This window comes from Macrotis lagotis, chromosome 5 (assembly GCF_037893015.1).
Source record: "Macrotis lagotis isolate mMagLag1 chromosome 5, bilby.v1.9.chrom.fasta, whole genome shotgun sequence".
Classification (NCBI taxonomy): domain Eukaryota; kingdom Metazoa; phylum Chordata; class Mammalia; order Peramelemorphia; family Peramelidae; genus Macrotis; species Macrotis lagotis.
The window spans coordinates 177,283,325-177,301,570 of record NC_133662.1 but is presented as its reverse complement, the minus strand read 5'-3'; the positions used below and the strand labels follow the sequence as shown (position 1 = coordinate 177,301,570).

The 18,246-nt window shown below is 36.0% G+C and overlaps 1 protein-coding gene across 1 annotated transcript in view; it reads left to right on the top strand.

Annotated features, from left to right (window-relative positions):
* The window catches only part of SLC22A2 (solute carrier family 22 member 2), a 51,475-nt gene that overhangs the window by 10,027 nt on the left and 23,202 nt on the right, over nt 1–18,246 (top strand). The window contains exons 3-5 of the mRNA XM_074187973.1: nt 1,575–1,729; nt 6,409–6,577; nt 15,680–15,794. Of these exons, the coding sequence (XP_074044074.1) occupies nt 1,575–1,729; nt 6,409–6,577; nt 15,680–15,794 (439 nt within the window). The remainder of the gene's footprint in view (nt 1–1,574; nt 1,730–6,408; nt 6,578–15,679; nt 15,795–18,246) is intronic.

Genomic DNA, 18,246 nt, shown 5'->3' with positions numbered 1-18,246 from the left:
CTATGATGAACTTGTTCATTTCAGCAGTACAATAATCAAAGACAATTCTAAAAGACTTGATGGAAAATACCATCCATATCCAGAGAAGGAACTGTGGAGTTTAAATACAGATCAAAGCTTACTATCTTCAATTTTTAAAAGTTGTCTTATGTATTATGTCATTTTTTCTTTAATTTTTTTCTTTCTGTTTGGATTTGATTATTCTTTCACAATATGATTAATATGGATCCATGTTTAGCATGGTTATATATGTAGAGTCTATATTAGATTACTTTCTGTCAGGGGGAGGAGGGAAGGGAGGGAGGGGGGAAAAATGGAAAACTCAAAACCACGCAAAAAAAATGATTGATGAAAACGACCATTGCACGTAGTTGGAAAAACAAATAAAAATATTTAAATTGAAAAAATAGAAGAATTCACTTGAAAATCTGAAAGAATCAAGATTTACCCCCAATCACATCTGAAAATTTCCAAAATCTTCATTGGAAGGAACCTCAGATTTAAATTAGTCATTTCCCTAATCTGAGCAAGAATTACCCTGCATTTTACCAGAAAAATAATCATAGTCTTTGCTTGAATGCTTCCAGGGGTGAGGAATTCACTATCTCCCATGGGATAACATTTTGCTTTTGAATATTTTTAATTGTTAAGAAGTTCTTTCTGTGAGGAACTGAAAACTGCTATTCTCTTCTTCTACTATATTCATTTATTAAGAAAGGGAGAAAATAACTTTAGAAAAGTGATATTAAAAACATCACTAATCATACCCTGATTTCCATACTTCAAAAAAGACATCAGACTTTCTGAGGCTTGGCAGAAGCTTTTGGGTGAATTGAATTTCTGGAAACTCCATTTCATTTCCAAATACTCCTTGGTATGTAGTAAAGAATGTTTCTGCAAAAAGAACAAAAAAAATCAAAATTGAACGCTGGGAAATTGTAATGTTCAAGATTTGCCCCCCCCAAAAAAAGAAATATGAAAATAGACCTTTCTGGGAGCTATGAATGTGAAACAATACAGACAGAGTCAGGTTTTTTGAAGTTGGGTAGTTTTGCTGAAGTTTTCTCCTCTTTTTTTTTATTTTTTGTTATAGGCAGAGATGAGCCAGAGCCTGCTCAAACCAGGATGATTGTTAAAATTTAAGTACCAAAGATGCCTTTATGGCTTGGAAACTGGCAAAGTTACAATTCAAAACTTGCCTAATTGTTTTGTTGATTGTCTAGACTTAAGAAAGTGATGGAGAAAATGGCAATACTGTAGAATAAACTTTTAAAATGTAGCCTACATAAAATGCCATCCCCCAAATATTTACCAGCACACCACTTATCATAAAGGATGGGGCAGAGGAAAGAAGAGAGAGTGATAAATGTAGATGACTGAAAAAAAAAATAAAAAGGGTCAAAAATTTATTTAAAAAATGAAAAATCACTTCTTTGTTAATTCTTAAATAGATGATATCCATTAAGTCCCTTGATTCTTTAAATCATAATTACCCAGCATCATTTCTTTATAGCCTTCGATATTTTTCACGATTAGTCTAATTTTGCCTTTTCCATGTGTCTTTTTCTTGCCAGATTTGGTCGTAAGCTGATCCTTTTAATTACAATTCTCATAACTGCTGTCTCGGGAGTACTCATGGCCCTTTCTCCAAGTTACACCTGGATGTTAATCTTCCGATTTATCCAAGGATTGGTCAGCAAGTCTGGGTGGTTAATAGGCTACATCCTAAGTAAGAATGCATGTGATCAAAGCTGTGAGAGTAGGAAAAACATGGTCTTCAAAAATAAAACTTGAAGGGTGGGAGGGAGTGTTGCAAGAACTTTAAATGAAGAATGTTTGTTACTTGACTGAACACAAAATATTGTTGTTATTAATAATAATAATAACAATAACAATAATAATCTCTAATTTCTAAAGGCTTGCTTTTTTCCTATCTGGAAGAAAAATTAATTATTCCAAGACCTCTCAACCAACTTCTGTTTTCTATCTAAAAAGAAAAACTTCCAACCCACTAAGGAGGCAAATAAGAAAAAAGATTGTAATTCCTTTAGCTTGTCTTGTTAAATACATGTTTCATTATTAAAATCTTTTGGAATTTTTGTATTTGGTTTTCCAGAGCATTGCATTTTTGAAGAATTTAGCCTACTGTGCCCCTTCAAAGAAAAAAGTAATAGGAAAACAGGAACCCTGACTGTTATTTCAAATCTGAACCAGAAGATTATATTTGTAAATTTCTCTATTCATAAGTGAATTAAGTGAAAGGAGAATTTGCCTTGGAGGCAGGTTCAGGTCCCATCTCTGATAAATATTGATTTTATGACCACCTGAACAAGTCATTTAATCTCTGAGTGTTCCAAGCAACTTTCTTAAGACTATAAATTGTAGAGAAGATGCTAATCTTGGAATTTCTCAGTGGGTACTCCTTACACTGATGAAATTACAGGTACAGTTCCTTTCCCTAGATTTATTTCTCCATGTAAAATATCTTTCTGATAAACTCAATTAATCCCCAAATTACAGACATAGAAACTGAGAATAACAGAATCCAAACCTATATTACCAGCTAAGGTAGTGACAGGAACAGAAACAATATTTTGTTTGCTGTTCAGGCATTTATTTGTGCCTGACTCTTCGTGACCCCATGGACCATAGTATATCAGGGGCTGTCTTCTGTCACCCTTCTGTCACCCACTACTATACTATGCCCTAAAAGTCTGAACCAAAGCAAGAAAAAAGCTGCAATGTTTTGATTCTTCCAGGAAAATCAATAACAACAAAAAAATACTGTCTCAGTCTAAGAATTATGTGTTCTCAGAAAGTCAACCAACTTATGAGAATTTACTGCCAATATTAAATTAGAAATTAAGTAAATTTATTTTAACATTAATTCTTTTGAATTCCCCACAATATTTCATCCCCCTTAGCTAAAGTAGTTTCTGCATGATACAAATTGAAGTTTTCTTTAATCTTATTACAACCAAGTTGGTTTATCCCCTATGATGGCATGGGAAGTGTGTGTCTATTGTATACACATATATGTATGCAAATACCTATGGGTGTTCACATACTTGTTCATACTAATGGTGAAATTTGTGCTTAAGAAATCTTGCAAAACAAAGGAAAGGTAATCATATATTTCTTAATATTGAGGAGCAAATTGTATAAATTTTAAATTTTCAAGTGAAGTTTCAGTAGAATAAACTCCCTATCTTTAAACCATCACTTTTTTGGAAATACCCTTATCATTAATGTTGGGATGTTGGGAAATAGGGAACTCTCCCTTGAAGGAGAATTGCCACCACTAATAATCATCACTATCATTTATTTTTCAAGTCTTCCTATCTAATGGTTTGTTCCCTGTTATCTCTAAACATGCCCATGTCTCACCTTTTCTGAAAAAACCCTCTCTTAATCCTTCCATTCTTATCATCCTTTATCTCTTCTGCCTTGTGGCTAAACTTCTTGAAAAGGCTGCCTACAACAGAGGCATCCACTTTCTCTCCTCTGACTCTTTTGTTCATTATACTCCTGTTTTTGAGCTTTTCAGTCCACCAAAATGGCTCTCTCCAAAGGAACCAATGATCTCACAGGGGCAAATCCAGTTATATTTTTCTGGCCTTATTCTTTTCCACCTCTCTTTAGTCTTTGACACTTCTTGATATTATCTTCTCTCTTCTCCTCTTACCTATCTGACTTCTTTTTCCTAGTATTCTTTTCTAGATCCTTCTCTAAATCTCAGGCTCTAACCATAAGTACCCCCAGGGTTCTGTCCTGGGTCCTCTTCTCTCTGCCTCTATTCCACTTAGTGACCTCAGCAGCTCCTTTAGATCTTTAAATTTTAGTACCATTTCTATGTTAATGAGTCCCAGATCTGTCTATTCTGCCCCATCCCTTTGCTGAACATCAATCTAATCTCTACCTTTTAAACATCTCTACCTTTCAAACATCTCAAACTAAATGTCCAATAGATATCTTAAATTCAACATGTCCAAAAATAAAAGTCTTTTTCCCAAACTCTCAACCCTGCCTCCCTTCCCTATTAACAATCGAGGGAATCATCATCTTCCTCTCAATTCCGCAGGCTTGCAACCTAGATGTCCCGATGACTCCTCACTAGCTCTCAACAGCCCTCCCAAACTCTATAACTAACCTGTAGTCAAGTTCTGTCAGTTTTTTCTTTGAACAATTTGTCCCTCTTCTCTCCTCCAGCATTGACATCACTTTGGTGGAGATCCTCATCACTTCAAGCCTCGATTATGGTGATGGGTTGCTGCTGGGGCCTGCCTCAAGACTGTCCAAAATTCTTTTCCTATAGCTAATGTCCACCCTCTACTCAATAAATTCCAGTGACTCCCTCTTGCTTTCAGGATAAAATATAAAATGCTCCATTTCGCATAACCTAACCCTCTCCTGCTTTCCAGTCTTTTTTGCAACTTACTTCCCTCTTATATTCTTCAACTTAGTGCCACTGGCCTCATAGCTGTTCCATCTTTTTTTGCTCTAGTATCTTTCTCCCTCATCAACTTTCCTAGTAAGCTCCCTGGCTTCCTGTAAATCCCAAATAAGGTCCCCTCTTCTTTAGGAAGACTTCCTAACCCCCTTTTAATTCTAGTGCCTTTCCTTTCAATTATTTCCTTCTAACCAAGTATATTGCTTAGTTTGTATATATTTATTGCATTTTGTCTCTGTCCATTAGATTGTGAGCTCCTTGAAGGCCGGGACCCTCTTTTACCTCTTTCTATAGTCCTAGAATTTAACACAATAATTGGGACATAGGAGGTGCTTAATAAATGGTTATTGTTTGACTGACTAGGATTCCCTACCATAATAGAGCTTCCTAGAGGTGTTATATTAGTCACAAAAAATACAATATCATTTGGGAAATAATTAGAAGTAGTTGAAAAAACTTTAATATTGGAATTTAATTTGGCTTGCAGATGGTTGTAACTTGAAATATGCTAGTGTGACAAATCTCCAAATTAAAATTAGATTTTTAAAATAAAAATTTCTGTGGCTTATTGAATATCTATCTGGAATATTAATTTCAGTTTGTTTTTAGTTTTAAAGTCACTATGTCTCATTCTAAGTATGCATATATATGTATGCATGTATATATATACATACATATATATATATATATATATATATATATATATATATATGGGATAGTGAATACATAACCATTCTCTAATCCAAGAAGGACTGAATTAAAAGCTTACCTCTATCAGATTCTGGCTGTGCGGCCTTGGGCAAGTCCCATTCTTCTGTCAATGCTAAATGATTGTCTAAGCCTAGAAACTGTAAAGAAAAATCTGACCTCTTCTGGTAGGTGTCTCCTCAGCTAGGAAGTTCCCTATGTACCAATGAAATCACAGGTCTCAGCTCTATCCCTATAGAAACATAAATCTGGACCATATAGATTTAAAATTTCTATTCACTTAGACATTCTATTCACTTACACTCTGTGGAATTATTGAAGGAAAAAATATATAATCATGGTAAAAGAAATGATGCACCAATCTAAACAACTGCTTCAAGTACTTGTTTAGATATAAACTATATATGCTACTATTTTTTTTTACCATACCTGTGATTTTATTCAGGTGTCTGCAGCTCCCAGTGATACAGCTTCCTCTATCAATGCAGAAGAGCATGTGATTGACATTATGGGCTTAGAAAGTTACCTAGGGAGGAAGTGTCAAATATAAAGACCTACAGAGCTTTAGGAAGGCAATGTAATTGGGAAATATTTAAGAAAATGAATAAAAAACAATGTTAAAGATAGTTTCTAAGTCATCTGATAGTTGTGTCTCCCTCTTTTTACTTGGGCTTAACTGCCCTAAACGACTCACCCAGGGTCCCGCTCTACCCACTCCGGTACAGTGAACCCAAATGTTTTGGACTCAAAGACCAGATGTCTTTTAATGCTCATTCTTAACTTCTTATGTATCTAAGTACAACCTTGTTGTTGTTTTTAGCCTAGTTTAAGATACTGCAAATATTTAAAAAATAAGAAAATTAATTTTCTTTCTGTATTTTAAACTTTTCATTAATTCTGACTTGTCTTCCTGGCCCTAGTTCATGGATTAGTGAAATGTCACAGTATTTAATGGAACAGGGATGATGAAACAGGGATGGGCAAGTATTGGAGAGGGTTACCCAGCACATGTCCATCCCATAGGTCAGAACTCTAAAGGTCCAGTTCCATCATTCCTGTCATATTAGGAAGAATCTAAACTCCAAAAAAATTTAAAGATTCAAGCGTCTCAAGTGGCGCCATAAAGCTTTTAGAAAGGGGAAAAATGGAGGGGGTGTTTTAGAAGTTCTGGTTGTTTCATTATTTAAAGGCATCAATGACTCTTTGTTTCAAATCACCCTGGAAACTGGACATTTGCTTTTGTTTTTCAGTCACTGAATTTGTGGGTCTGAAGTACCGGAGGACTGTGGGAATTTGCTACCAGATGACTTTCACTGCTGGCCTCCTGATTCTGGCAGGGATTGCTTATGCTCTGCCCTTCTGGAGATGGCTGCAGCTCATGGTTTCCCTGCCTTACTTCTGTTTTTTGTTCTACTATTGGTAAGACCCTTTGGAAATGGGGTAAAAAAGGTCATTTTCACATTTTTCTCTTATCATATCTGCCAGGATATTTGTGCTAGGAATAAGGCTTCATTCTAATCCTGAGGAGCAGGATGTCCCATTCCATGCTAGAGGACAAAGAGCATGCTATTGGTCAATCATTTCCCTTAGGATTATGTGTTCTTTTATACAGTGATCAAAGAGTTAGGTGTCTTAAGGCTCAGTCATTGTGGCTCCTCTCAGGAGGACTGAAAAGTGCTTCCAGTAGCAGCAGTACAAACATGGTTATGAAATCCAGAAAAACTATCCTCCCTCCTATAGACCATTTGTGGTATTGCCACATCAAAGGGTATGCATGGTTTTCTAGCCATTTTCAAATTGTTCTATAGAATGGTTGAATCCATTCACAGCTCTACCAATAGTGCATTAATATCTCATTTTCCGATATCCCTTCCAATATTTGTATTTTCCTTTTCTATTCTGTTAGCCAACTTAATAGTTATGAGGTTGTACCTCAGGACTGTTTTAAGTTGCATTTCTCCAATAAATAGTGAGTTAGATCATTTTTTTTTCATATGACCATAGATAGCTTTAACTCATCTGAAAACTGTTCTTATCTTTTGGCTATTTATCAGTTGGGGAATGGCTCTTATTTTTATAAATTTATTCAGTTCTCTACATGTTTAAGAAATGAGTTCTTTAATGGAGAAGTTTTCTTCAAATTTTTTTCAGTTAGCATTTTTAACTCTATTTCCCTCCATTCTATTCTAGCTCAGGTGGTTTAAAACAAAATCAAAAAAGGGGTCTTGATCCTGACATGAATCTTGATTTTCATAGCAGCTCTCCTACATGTGGTTACATGGCCCAAATTTGATTTTTCCACAACCATAGGCCCCAATTGTGTACAAAAGCAGGTTTCTGATCATATAAAAATAGTAGAAAATCCAAGCTTTCTTCTTAATTAAAGAAAATTTAAGCTGACTTCAGTAGTCATAAAGACATGAATTCAGATCTCACTGTTGACATATGCTTGATTCCAAGTAAGTCACTTTAGCTCCCATCCCCCGAGACAATTGTCTAAGACCATAAATTGCCAATATTTGTTTATTTTTATTTTATTTGCCAGGCAATGGGGTTAAGTGGCTTGCTCAAGGCCACACAGCTAGGTAATTATTAAGTATCTGAGGCCAGATTTGAACTCAGGTACTCCTGACTCCAGGGCCAGCACTCTATCCACTGTGCCACCTAGTCACCCCATAAATTTCCAATATTTAGGGTTCTGTATTGATAGAGGGAATATATGTGTTTGTGTGTGTGAAATCACAGAACGAGGGAGTAACAGCTTCAAATAACAATTAAATATTTGATGTTACCTCTAGAATTTTCTCCATACTTTGCTATATCAGTAGTTTTCCATTTGGACCATAGTCCAGATTCTCCCTTCAAGTTGCTCCATTCTTCTTACTGAAATGCCTCCTCCAATACTTATCTTTCTTCAATTCTGCCGTCTCTACTCCACACTTACCACACAAACACAAATCCCTTTCCTTTGAGTATCTCTTCTTTTCATACATCCTGATGAATTAATGAATCTACCCTCAATATCAGACTTAAATGTCACCTTGAATTTACCCTGAAAGACACATAAAACATAAGATCAGAGACCTAGAACTGAAAGGGACTTCAGAGACCAACTACTCTAACCCTCTCCTTTTACCTTTAGATAAGAAAACTCAAGCCCAGGAACTTTTAGTGAATTGACCAAAGTCATTTGGTAGGAGTTGTTCAGTTATGTCTGACTCTTCATGATCCCATTTGGAGTTTTCTTGGCAAAGATACTGCAGTGGTTTGCCATTTCCTTCTCCAGTTTATTTTATAACTGAGGAAACCAAGACAAACAGGATTAAGTGACTTGCCTGGGATCACAGAGCAAGTAATTATCCAAGGTTGTATTTGAACTCAGGTCTTTCAGACTCCAGACCCAGGACTCTATCTACTGCACCACCTAGCTGTCCACATAATAGTAACATCAAAAATGCCATCATACCAGTTTTCCATCCATTTTCATATTGAAATACACAATCAAATTTGTATCACAATTTATTAAATTTGTGATCAAATCAGATCAATTTTTTCCAATGAATTAAGTAGCAGATATATTTAAAATAATCACTCAAATGCATGCCATGGTGAGCCAGTAATCTCATCTATCTATGTGCCAAAAGTGATATACCACCCAAGAACATAATGGACTTCTGGAAGCCCCGAACATTATATTAGTGAGATGAGAGGTTCTTTTGCTTCCTTGGAAAGTGTTCATATTTCAGAATTTTAAGGTTGTGTGGGATTTCATACTAATCTTTTCCTTTTGTTCAACTTCTCTTTATATGCCTCTTTTTCCTACTTCCAACTTTTCTTAACGCAATTCCCTTGAATTTTCATCTTAAAAAAACACTTCAAATATGTATATATATATATATATACATATATATATGTATATGTGTATATATATATATATATATATATATATATATATATATATATATACATATATATTTGGGGCACTACAGTGGAAAGAACACAAGATATTCAGAGTATATAGTGATATGGGCCTCAGCATCCTTAACTGTAAAAATGAGGAAGTCGGACTAAAGTCTTTCAAAGATCCTTTTGGCTCTAAATTTGTGGTTCTCTATTGAATTTGAGATATCTCTTGTTTTTCAGTTGTATTTGACTCTTTATGTCTCCTATTGGGATTTTCTTGGCAAAGATACTGTAGTGATTCGTCATTTTCTTCTCCAGGTCATTTTACATGTGAGGAATCTGAGTCAAACAAGGATAAGTGACTTGTCCAGGGTCACACAGCTAGTAAATGTCTGAGATCAGAGTTAACCTCAGGTCTTCCAGAATCCACGTCCACTGCTCTATCCACTGAGCCACATAGCTGTTATATCTAAAGTATACCCACTTTGAAGCATACAATCATGATATGAAAATGGAATTCAAGAGACTAGGACTGGATATAGAGCTATTATAGTTATATTCATAAAAATGATAATTAAACTCATAGAAACTGATGATGATGATGATGATGATGTTCAAGTATATGTATGTGAGAGAAAAAAGAAATGAGAGGGGAAAGAGATCAAAGTGGAGAAAGAAAAAAGAAGGAAGAGAGGGAAAGAAGATAGAGAAAAGAGAAAGAAGAGAAGAAGAAAGAAATTAACTTTTAGGTACACTTATAGTTAATGGATATAACATGGATGCCAATTCAGAAAAGGAAACCAAAAAAGAGTAATCAGACATATGGCAAGAGAATTAGGGAGAGAAAACAGTATTATAAAACCCCCAAAAGGAGAGCATATTGAGGAAGAGAAGGTGATCAGCAGTCTCAAATGCTTCCAAGAAGTAAAGAAGGATAACAACTGAAAAAAAAAGATTATCGGATTTGAGAATTAAGTCATTGATAACTTCAGAGAGGACAATTTCAGTTGAGTGATATAATTAGAAACCAGATAACACAAGGATTAGAAGAGACTTAAAGGAAAAGAGTGAAGGCACCAAGTGTAGACAGCTTTTTTTTTTTTGAAGAATTTAGCTTAAAAGAGAAGGAGACAAATAGATTGTCAGCTAGCAGGAATGCTAAGATTCCATAAAAGTATTTTTAAGGGTGGAGGAAAATTGAATAAGAGACAACAAAATGACACAGTAGATAGAGTGCTGGGTCCTGAGTCAGGAAGACTCATCTTCCTAGTGAAGTCACTTAATCCTTTAGACCTCAGATTCTTCATCCATAAAATAAACTGAAGAAAAAATGGCAAATCACTCCTGTATCTTTGGTTGCTACTAGTCCTTTGACATCAAAGAGGACCACACCGATTGGTGGCATGAGTTGCATAATTATGTTTATTATAGTGAGGGATATGGTGTGCAAGGTATCCTTCTCATTTGCCTGTTTGATAGGAAACAGGACTATTGGAGATGGTCTTAAATGTCTTGGTCTTAAATTAGTTTCCCTTCTTCCCATCTCAGCAAGATACCACCATGTGCTATTTAGTGACAGAATGCAACTGCCAGAAACATCCAGTTCTGTCTCTCGATGGATTGTTACTTTGGCCTTTCCTCACGGACTTTCCTTGGTTTCTTTTCCTCCTGTATGAGCTAGGAACTTCACCTGGTTCTAACTGGATAGCATTATTATGTGATACCTGGTAGGAGGATATGACAACCTCATACATCCTAGACCTGTCAGTCAATGGATCAATAGTCAGTATGTGCTTTCCTCTCAGACCTTCCATCTTTAACCTGTAAGTTACCTATCAGTATGATATGATTGGCAATAATTTTAACACTAGGAAATGTCAGTTTGCCATTCAAAGAGCTATTCTGCTCTGCTGTTAGTACATTCCCTGAAGCTAGATCTCATCTGACACTGCTGGAAACTCAATGTTTTCTAAGATGTGGGCCCTCTCTCAGGGTGAACCCTTTGGGTGTCCCTGCCCATCACAAAGAAAAGAGAACTCTCCACCAGGCTCCCGCCACTTCTCCAAGATTGGTTGCCTTAACACACTCATGGCACCCATCTCTGCCACTCAAGATTTGAGGATCTGCATCGGATTTCTTTTCAATTGGCTGAAGACAACAGTGGCCAGTCCTTCAGAACAGTGCTCACCTATCACTCGGGATCAATCGACCCACATTCAATTGCTTTTGACATGGAACCCTTCTCCACTTCAGCTTTGGGAAAGAAAGCCCCAAATGGAGTGTCAGATATGACTGAAATGACTGAACAACAAAGTTGGGCAGGTTTCTAAATAATGTGAAGGAACTAAATAGAAGATAATGTGAGATTAGAAACATCTGATTAAGATGGCAATATGAAAGGATTCAGTTCTTCCAAATATTCTCTAGTAGGGTAAGAATTATGATCTGGCAAAACACTGACATACCAAGGGATTGGAGGTTATGAAAAGGACAAAGAGGAGGTCTAGAGATAGCACAGAATGACAGAATATTCTCAAAAGTCACAGACTCAAGAGTCTTTACCATCCTGATTGCCTTCTCTGTACACTCTTTAGCTTATCAATGTCCTTAAACCATTCTGCCTAGAACTCAGCATAATGATCCAAGAATAGCCAGGCAAGGTCAGAGTACAGGGAAATTATCAACTCCATTCCTGGAAGCTATGTTCCTTTTAATACAGCACAAGATTCCATTAGTTTTTCTGGCTTTTGCATCACATCATTCATCCTGAGTTTTCAGTCCACTAAACCCTTCGATCCTTTCCAAAATAATTGCTGTATAACCATGCTTCTTCTGGCTTATCTTTTTGGGTGGATTGTTTTGTATTCAAGAGCAAGATTTTAAATTAAGTTCTTACTGGAGTCAGTCCAGTGCTTTTCAAGATACTTTTGGATCCTGTATCTGTCAACTAGTGTGTCCCTCCTAGCTTTGTGCCATCTGCAGATTTGGTGATTTGCAGATTTGCCTTTATCCAAGTCACTGATAGAAAGTTAAATAGCACAGGGTCAAGTACAGATCCATTGGAGAATTCTTGTCACATTGACATTGAAACATTAACAATCATTACTTTGAGTCCAAACCTCCAACCACTTCGGAATCCATCTTCAAAAATTCAATTCAATAAAACAGTTATTAAGCATCTACCATGTGCAAGCCAGGTACCAGGGACTATGCAAAATGCTGGGGATGCAAATAAAAGAAGAAAGAAAGATAGTCCCTACCCTCAAGGAGCTTAGAATCTAATGAGGGAGTTAATATACCAAAGGAAGAAGAAGAAGAAGAGGGAATAGGGAGCTACCAGCAGATACCAAAAGGGGAGCATGATTATTTCTGGAGTCCAAACCAAGAAAAATCACTGATAGAAAATTAAGAGTTTCCTACAAAGTTTTGAGCCCTTTAAAGGGAGACTTTAGGAGGACTTTTTTGCTCCACACTCCAGCCCTCCAATCAAGGGGAGAGACTATGGAAGGTGTTAAATATCAAAAATTGAGTCAACCTGAATGGTGCTGAGATTTTAGGGAATCAGTTTAACCTGGGGAAGGTTTGATATTCCTGATGTCTATACCAAGCAGAGTGACTTAAGGAATAGCCTGTGATTCATTACTTTGATTTTTTCCCTTTTAAAGTCATTTTCTTTTTTCCAATTACATATTGAGACAGTTTTCAACATTTATCTTTTTTGTAAGCTTTGAATTCTATAATTTTTCTTCCATCCTCCCTTCTTCCCCCTAGCCCATGGCAGTACTTAATCTGATATGGGTTTTATGGATACAATCATGTTTAACATATTTCCATATTAGTCATGTGAAAGAATTAGAATTAAAGGGGAAAAACATTCAAAAGAAAGAAAAAAACATAAAAGAAGCTTTAAAAAATGAAAATAAGGGGCAGCTAAGTGGTGCAGTGGATAGAGTACCAGCCCTGGAGTCAGGAGGACCTGAGTTTAAATGTGACCTCAGACACTTAAATAATTGCCTAGCTGTATGACCTTGGGCAAGTCACTTAACCCCGTTGCCTTAAATAAAAAATAATAAGAAAAAGTGAAAATAGTTTGCTTTTCTCTACATTCAGGCTCCATAGTTTTTCTCTGGATGTGGGTGGCATTTTCCATCACAAGTTTTTTAGGATTGTCCTTGATCACTGAATTACCTATAAGGAACTGAGTCCACCATGGTAGATCATCTAACAATGTTGCTGTTAAAGTGTACAATGTTCTCTTGCTTCTGCTCACTTCACTCAGCATCAATTCACACAAGTCTTTCCAGGCTTTTGTAATCCATTTTGCTGTCTCCACAATAATAGTTTAAGATACTTTATCAAAACTTTCCAAATCTAGGTAAATTATGGCCACATAATCTTCTATCTTAGTAATATTGGAAAGAAAGAAAGAAAGAAAGAAAGAAAGAAAGAGAGAGAGAGAGAGAGGAAGGAAGGAAGGAAGGAAGGAAGAAAGAAAGAAAGAAAGAAAGAAAGAAAGAAAGAAAGAAAGAAAGAAAGAAAGAAAGGAAGGAAGGAAGAAAGGAAGAAAGGAAGGAAGAAAGAGGGAAGAAAGGAGAGAGAGAGAGAGAGAGAAAGAAAGAAAGAAAGAAAGAAAGAAAGAAAGAAAGAAAGAAAGAAAGAGAAAGAAAGAAATGCAGTTAGACTTGACCATGACAAAGCCATGATGACATTTTGTAATTGCCTCTTCCCTCTCTATATAATTCACTAATCATCTCTTCAATGACCCTTTCAAGAATTTTCCCAGAAGCTGAAGTCAAGTTCACTGGTCTATAATTTGTACAATCTGTCACTTCATTTTTTTGAAAATCCAGACATAATTTGCCCTTCTCTAATTCTGCAGTATTTGTCCCATCTTCCGTGAGATTGAATTCATTAAGAAAAGAGAGTGAATGTCTTGGGAAGAAGACAGATAGTCATCAGGATTTGGATTCAGTGATAAATTTGCAGTGTGAACCTCAAAGGAAGCGAGATAGAATCTGAAATTGGTAATGAAGAGAAAATAATTTCTCCTTTACAGCTTAAGAAACTGAGGCCCAGAGAGTTTAAATAACTTGGCCAAGGTCACATAAGACTGTAAGCCCAAATTGAAAGGTTTGTTAATTAGATCTTACTTTTTGAAGAGGCTGTCTTGTCATGTTAGGTGAATACTTAAGAACTCTGTTCAATATAATAGCCAACCAGGGGGCAGCTAGGCAGTGCAGTGGATAGAGCACCAGTCCTGGAGTCAGGAGGACCTGAGTTCAAATCTAGCATCAAACACTCAATAATTACCTAGCTGTGTGACCTCTTCCTTTCAAAAAAATATAAGGGCCAGCCATGATTTCGGAGTACTAATGATGCATGTCACTCATCTTCTAAACAAGAGGTGATGAACTCAAAATACAGAATGAGATTTATATTTTTTGATGTAACTGATAAGGAGAATTTCTTTTGTTTGACTATGCATATTTGTTACAAGAGTTTTGTTTTTCTTTCTTTTTTTAATGGGAGATGAGAGAGTAGAATTAGCATCCCCTCAGATGAGAAAACAAAAATAATGCCAGAAAGAATCACAGTCAAATACGATCACTTGAATGTTGCACATTTCATACTTTAAAAAAAGCAAACTTTATAGAATGTATATTTTCAGCTTAATGAACAATCTTCTTCTGTTCAACACCATATATAAAAATACTCATTTTATTTGGTGTTTGTTAAATACAGAATTATTTTAAAAGGAGGAAAAAAAAGAAGAAAAAACATCCTCATTTCTGTTGTGGGCATCACTATTCTCCTATTGACCCAGGTTTGGAAACCCAGTCATTTGAACAGAGTAAGGTTATTTCCTTTATCTGGTCATTCTCCAGGTTCTGTCAGTTCTCCCTCCAGGGTATTTTCTTGTATCTCTCTTCCCACCTCTCCACTTACATGCCCACTTTATTAATTTTCATTCACATTATTGTAATATTCTCCTAATCTACCTCTCTGCTTTCAATCTTTCCCCTTTGTAACCCATTCTTTATCACCTGACCAAAATAAAGAGAGAGAGAGAAAGAAAGAAAGAAAGAAAGAAAGAAAGAAAGAAAGAAAGAAAGAAAGAAAGAAAGAAAGAAAGAAACTCCTTAGGTGTAGTTTTTTTCATGTTTCTCCCCTCCTCAAAAATATTCATCAGCTCCCTATTGCCTCTAGATTAAAATATAAATTTCTCAGATTCTCAGCTTTAAAACTTTCTATAAGCTATCTTTCTAGATAATTCTCATGTCATATTCACTCCTCCTATCTTCCTATTTCTTAAACTCTACATTTCAGTCAAGACAGACACTTAGCTCATCACCAGTTTGGCATTCCACATTCTGCTTTTGTGCATCCTTTATGCTTAGAATGCATTCCATCTTCATCTCCACATTTTCTAGAATCCTCATCTTAATTCAAAGTTCAATTTAGAATCATCTTCTTCACGAGGAAGAATAATAATCTATTGTTTGTATTATTACATTATTTATATTATTATATAATAATTGTTTAATTAATTAATGGTTCAAGTTGTATTATTTTGTGTTTTCTATCTAATGGTTCTTTTCCCTTGTACTCTATTTGTAGGTGCCTTCCAGAATCTCCCAGATGGTTGATCTCTCAAAACAAAATTGCAAAGGCCATGAAAATTATTAAACATATTGCAAGAAAAAATCAGAAACCTCTACCAACCTCTCTTCAGGTAGTTTCTATAGATTACCTAGAGAAAGGTTGAGAAGAAGATGGGAGGGAATAGTTTTAACTTGTGATCACAGTAGTTATAAGCCAGGAGGCATGGAATCAAAAAAATATTTTTATCCAACCCTCTCATTCTATAGATGGGGCAAGTGAGAGGAAGTGCTCTGCTGCCAAGGTCAATCAGCAAGTTGATGGGCAAATCCAAGACCTGAACCTTGGTCACCAGATTTCTTTCCATTATTTTATGTAGAATCTAAGATGGGAACTATTTTTCATTTTAGCAAGAGTTAAGGTGATGTGGAATAAGATATTTGGGATATTTTGTGGAATATTAAATTAGGCTAGACACATACTTAGATATGAGGACCATCAGTAACTAAATTATTTCAAAGATTTCAATACACTTGAGATTATCTGTATGGAGGTTTAGATAAGTTCTAGGTCCAGTAGAGCCATTCTTGTTTCTGCATATGGAGTCAGACTAGAGGACATACAATTAGGTGAACTGATCTCTAGGTCTGATTTAATGAGAACTTGAGGGTTAAAAAATACAAATTCATTTCTCAATCTGTCAGCAAGCATTTATTAAATACTTACTATGTGCCAAATAATGTGTAAGCACTTGAGACACACACAAAAAGACAAAAAATATGAGGAAAATATGGAAAAAATATGGAACCTATTCTCCAAATACTGGAGCATGTACACAGTAGATACTCAATAAATGCTTACTAACTGACCTATGTACTAATGGGGGAGACAATTTACAAATAACTATGCACATACAAGTATAAATATAGTATGTATGGAAAGCGATGTCAAAGGGCAGCTAGGTGACACAGTGACTAGAATACTGCCTCTGGAATCAGGTGGACCTGAGTTCAAATTCAACCTCGTATACTTACTAGCTGTGTGATTCTGATTAAGAATCACTTAACTCCATTGCTCAGCAAAAAAAGAATAATAATGTCAGAAAGAAGATACTGATAGCAGGGGAAGTCAGAAAAGTCTGTACCCCCAGTCCTCTGAAGAAAGTAGAATTGGAGTTGAATATTAAAGGAAAGCAAGGAAGCTGGATGGTAGAAGTGAGAAAGGAAACCTCCTGGACATGGGGGATGGTCACTCTGAAAGAGGAGAGTCTGGAGATGGAAAATAGTATATGATGAAGAGCAAATAGAACAGTGGGTTTAGCTCAGAGAGCACCTGGAATGGGGTAAAATCTAAAGAAGGAAATGGTTGTAAACTATTTTAATGCCAAACACAGAATTTTATATAAGATTGTGGAGTTAACAGGGAGTTTCTATAGTTTATTGACTGGGGAAATAAGTGAAAAGATGGTCATGGCTAGGCTACATTAAAGGAAAAATGATAATAATTATAGGACTTTTATATATATAATGTACTATGATAGCATATCTTTATAGTACTTTATGGTTTGCAAGTGCTTTATAAATATTATTCTATTCTCACAACCAGTCAGAGAGATGGGTTCTATTTATTTTACAGATGGGGAAACTGAGTCAGAAAGAGGCTGACCCAGAATCACACAACTGTTAGTGTCTGAGGCTAGATTTGAACTCAAGTCCATTGCTCTTGCTCTCTAATTGGCATATAACTTTTCTTGAAGACTTTAAGGTATTCATCATAAACATCAATTACTGTTTTATATAACAGTACAGGGATTCCCTGGTAGCCAAAAGAGGTAGAAAGTCTATTTTGTCCCTTGAACCAAATGGTTTCATTCTGTATGTTTGTGTATGCTTCTAAGTTTTAGTCTTTGCCCACCAGATATGAGGCTGCTGTTTTCTTGCTCCTGTCAGCCTGCTGGTCTGTAACAGCCATCCCTATTGCTCCCCATCCATCATCACAACACCTTAAATATAGAAGTGATGGAGATTTTTCTCTTTCTTCTCCAACATTTTACAAAGGAAGAAAACCGAGGGCAATAGAGGTTTGAATGGCATTCCCAGGGTGACTCAGATTGAAAGTGTCAATAGGAACCCAGGTGCTCTGATTTCAGAGACATTGCTTTTTTCACTCATTCTCTCATTCTGAGCCATTTCTCCCCTGCTGCCTGCAGTCTATTTAGCCATTGTAGTCATATCTGATTCTTTGCAACCCCATTTGAGGTTTTCTTAACTGGGGTGATTTGTCATTTCTTTCTCCAGTTCATTTTATAGTCAAGGAAACTGAGGCAAACAGGGTGTTGTCCAAGATCACTCAACTAGTGTCTGAGGTCATATTTGAATTCATTCCTGACTCCAGGACCAGAGCTCTATAAACTGTGCCATCTGCCTGCCCTGGACTCTAGTCTGCTAAGGATTAAAAAAAACAAATAAAGAAACATAATCAACCAAAGTTGATGCCATTTTATTCTATGATAAGAATAATTAGATTTTGCATGAAGATCTGAACATCACCTCTGAACAACCCTTAAGCTTTAGGACATAGGTTTG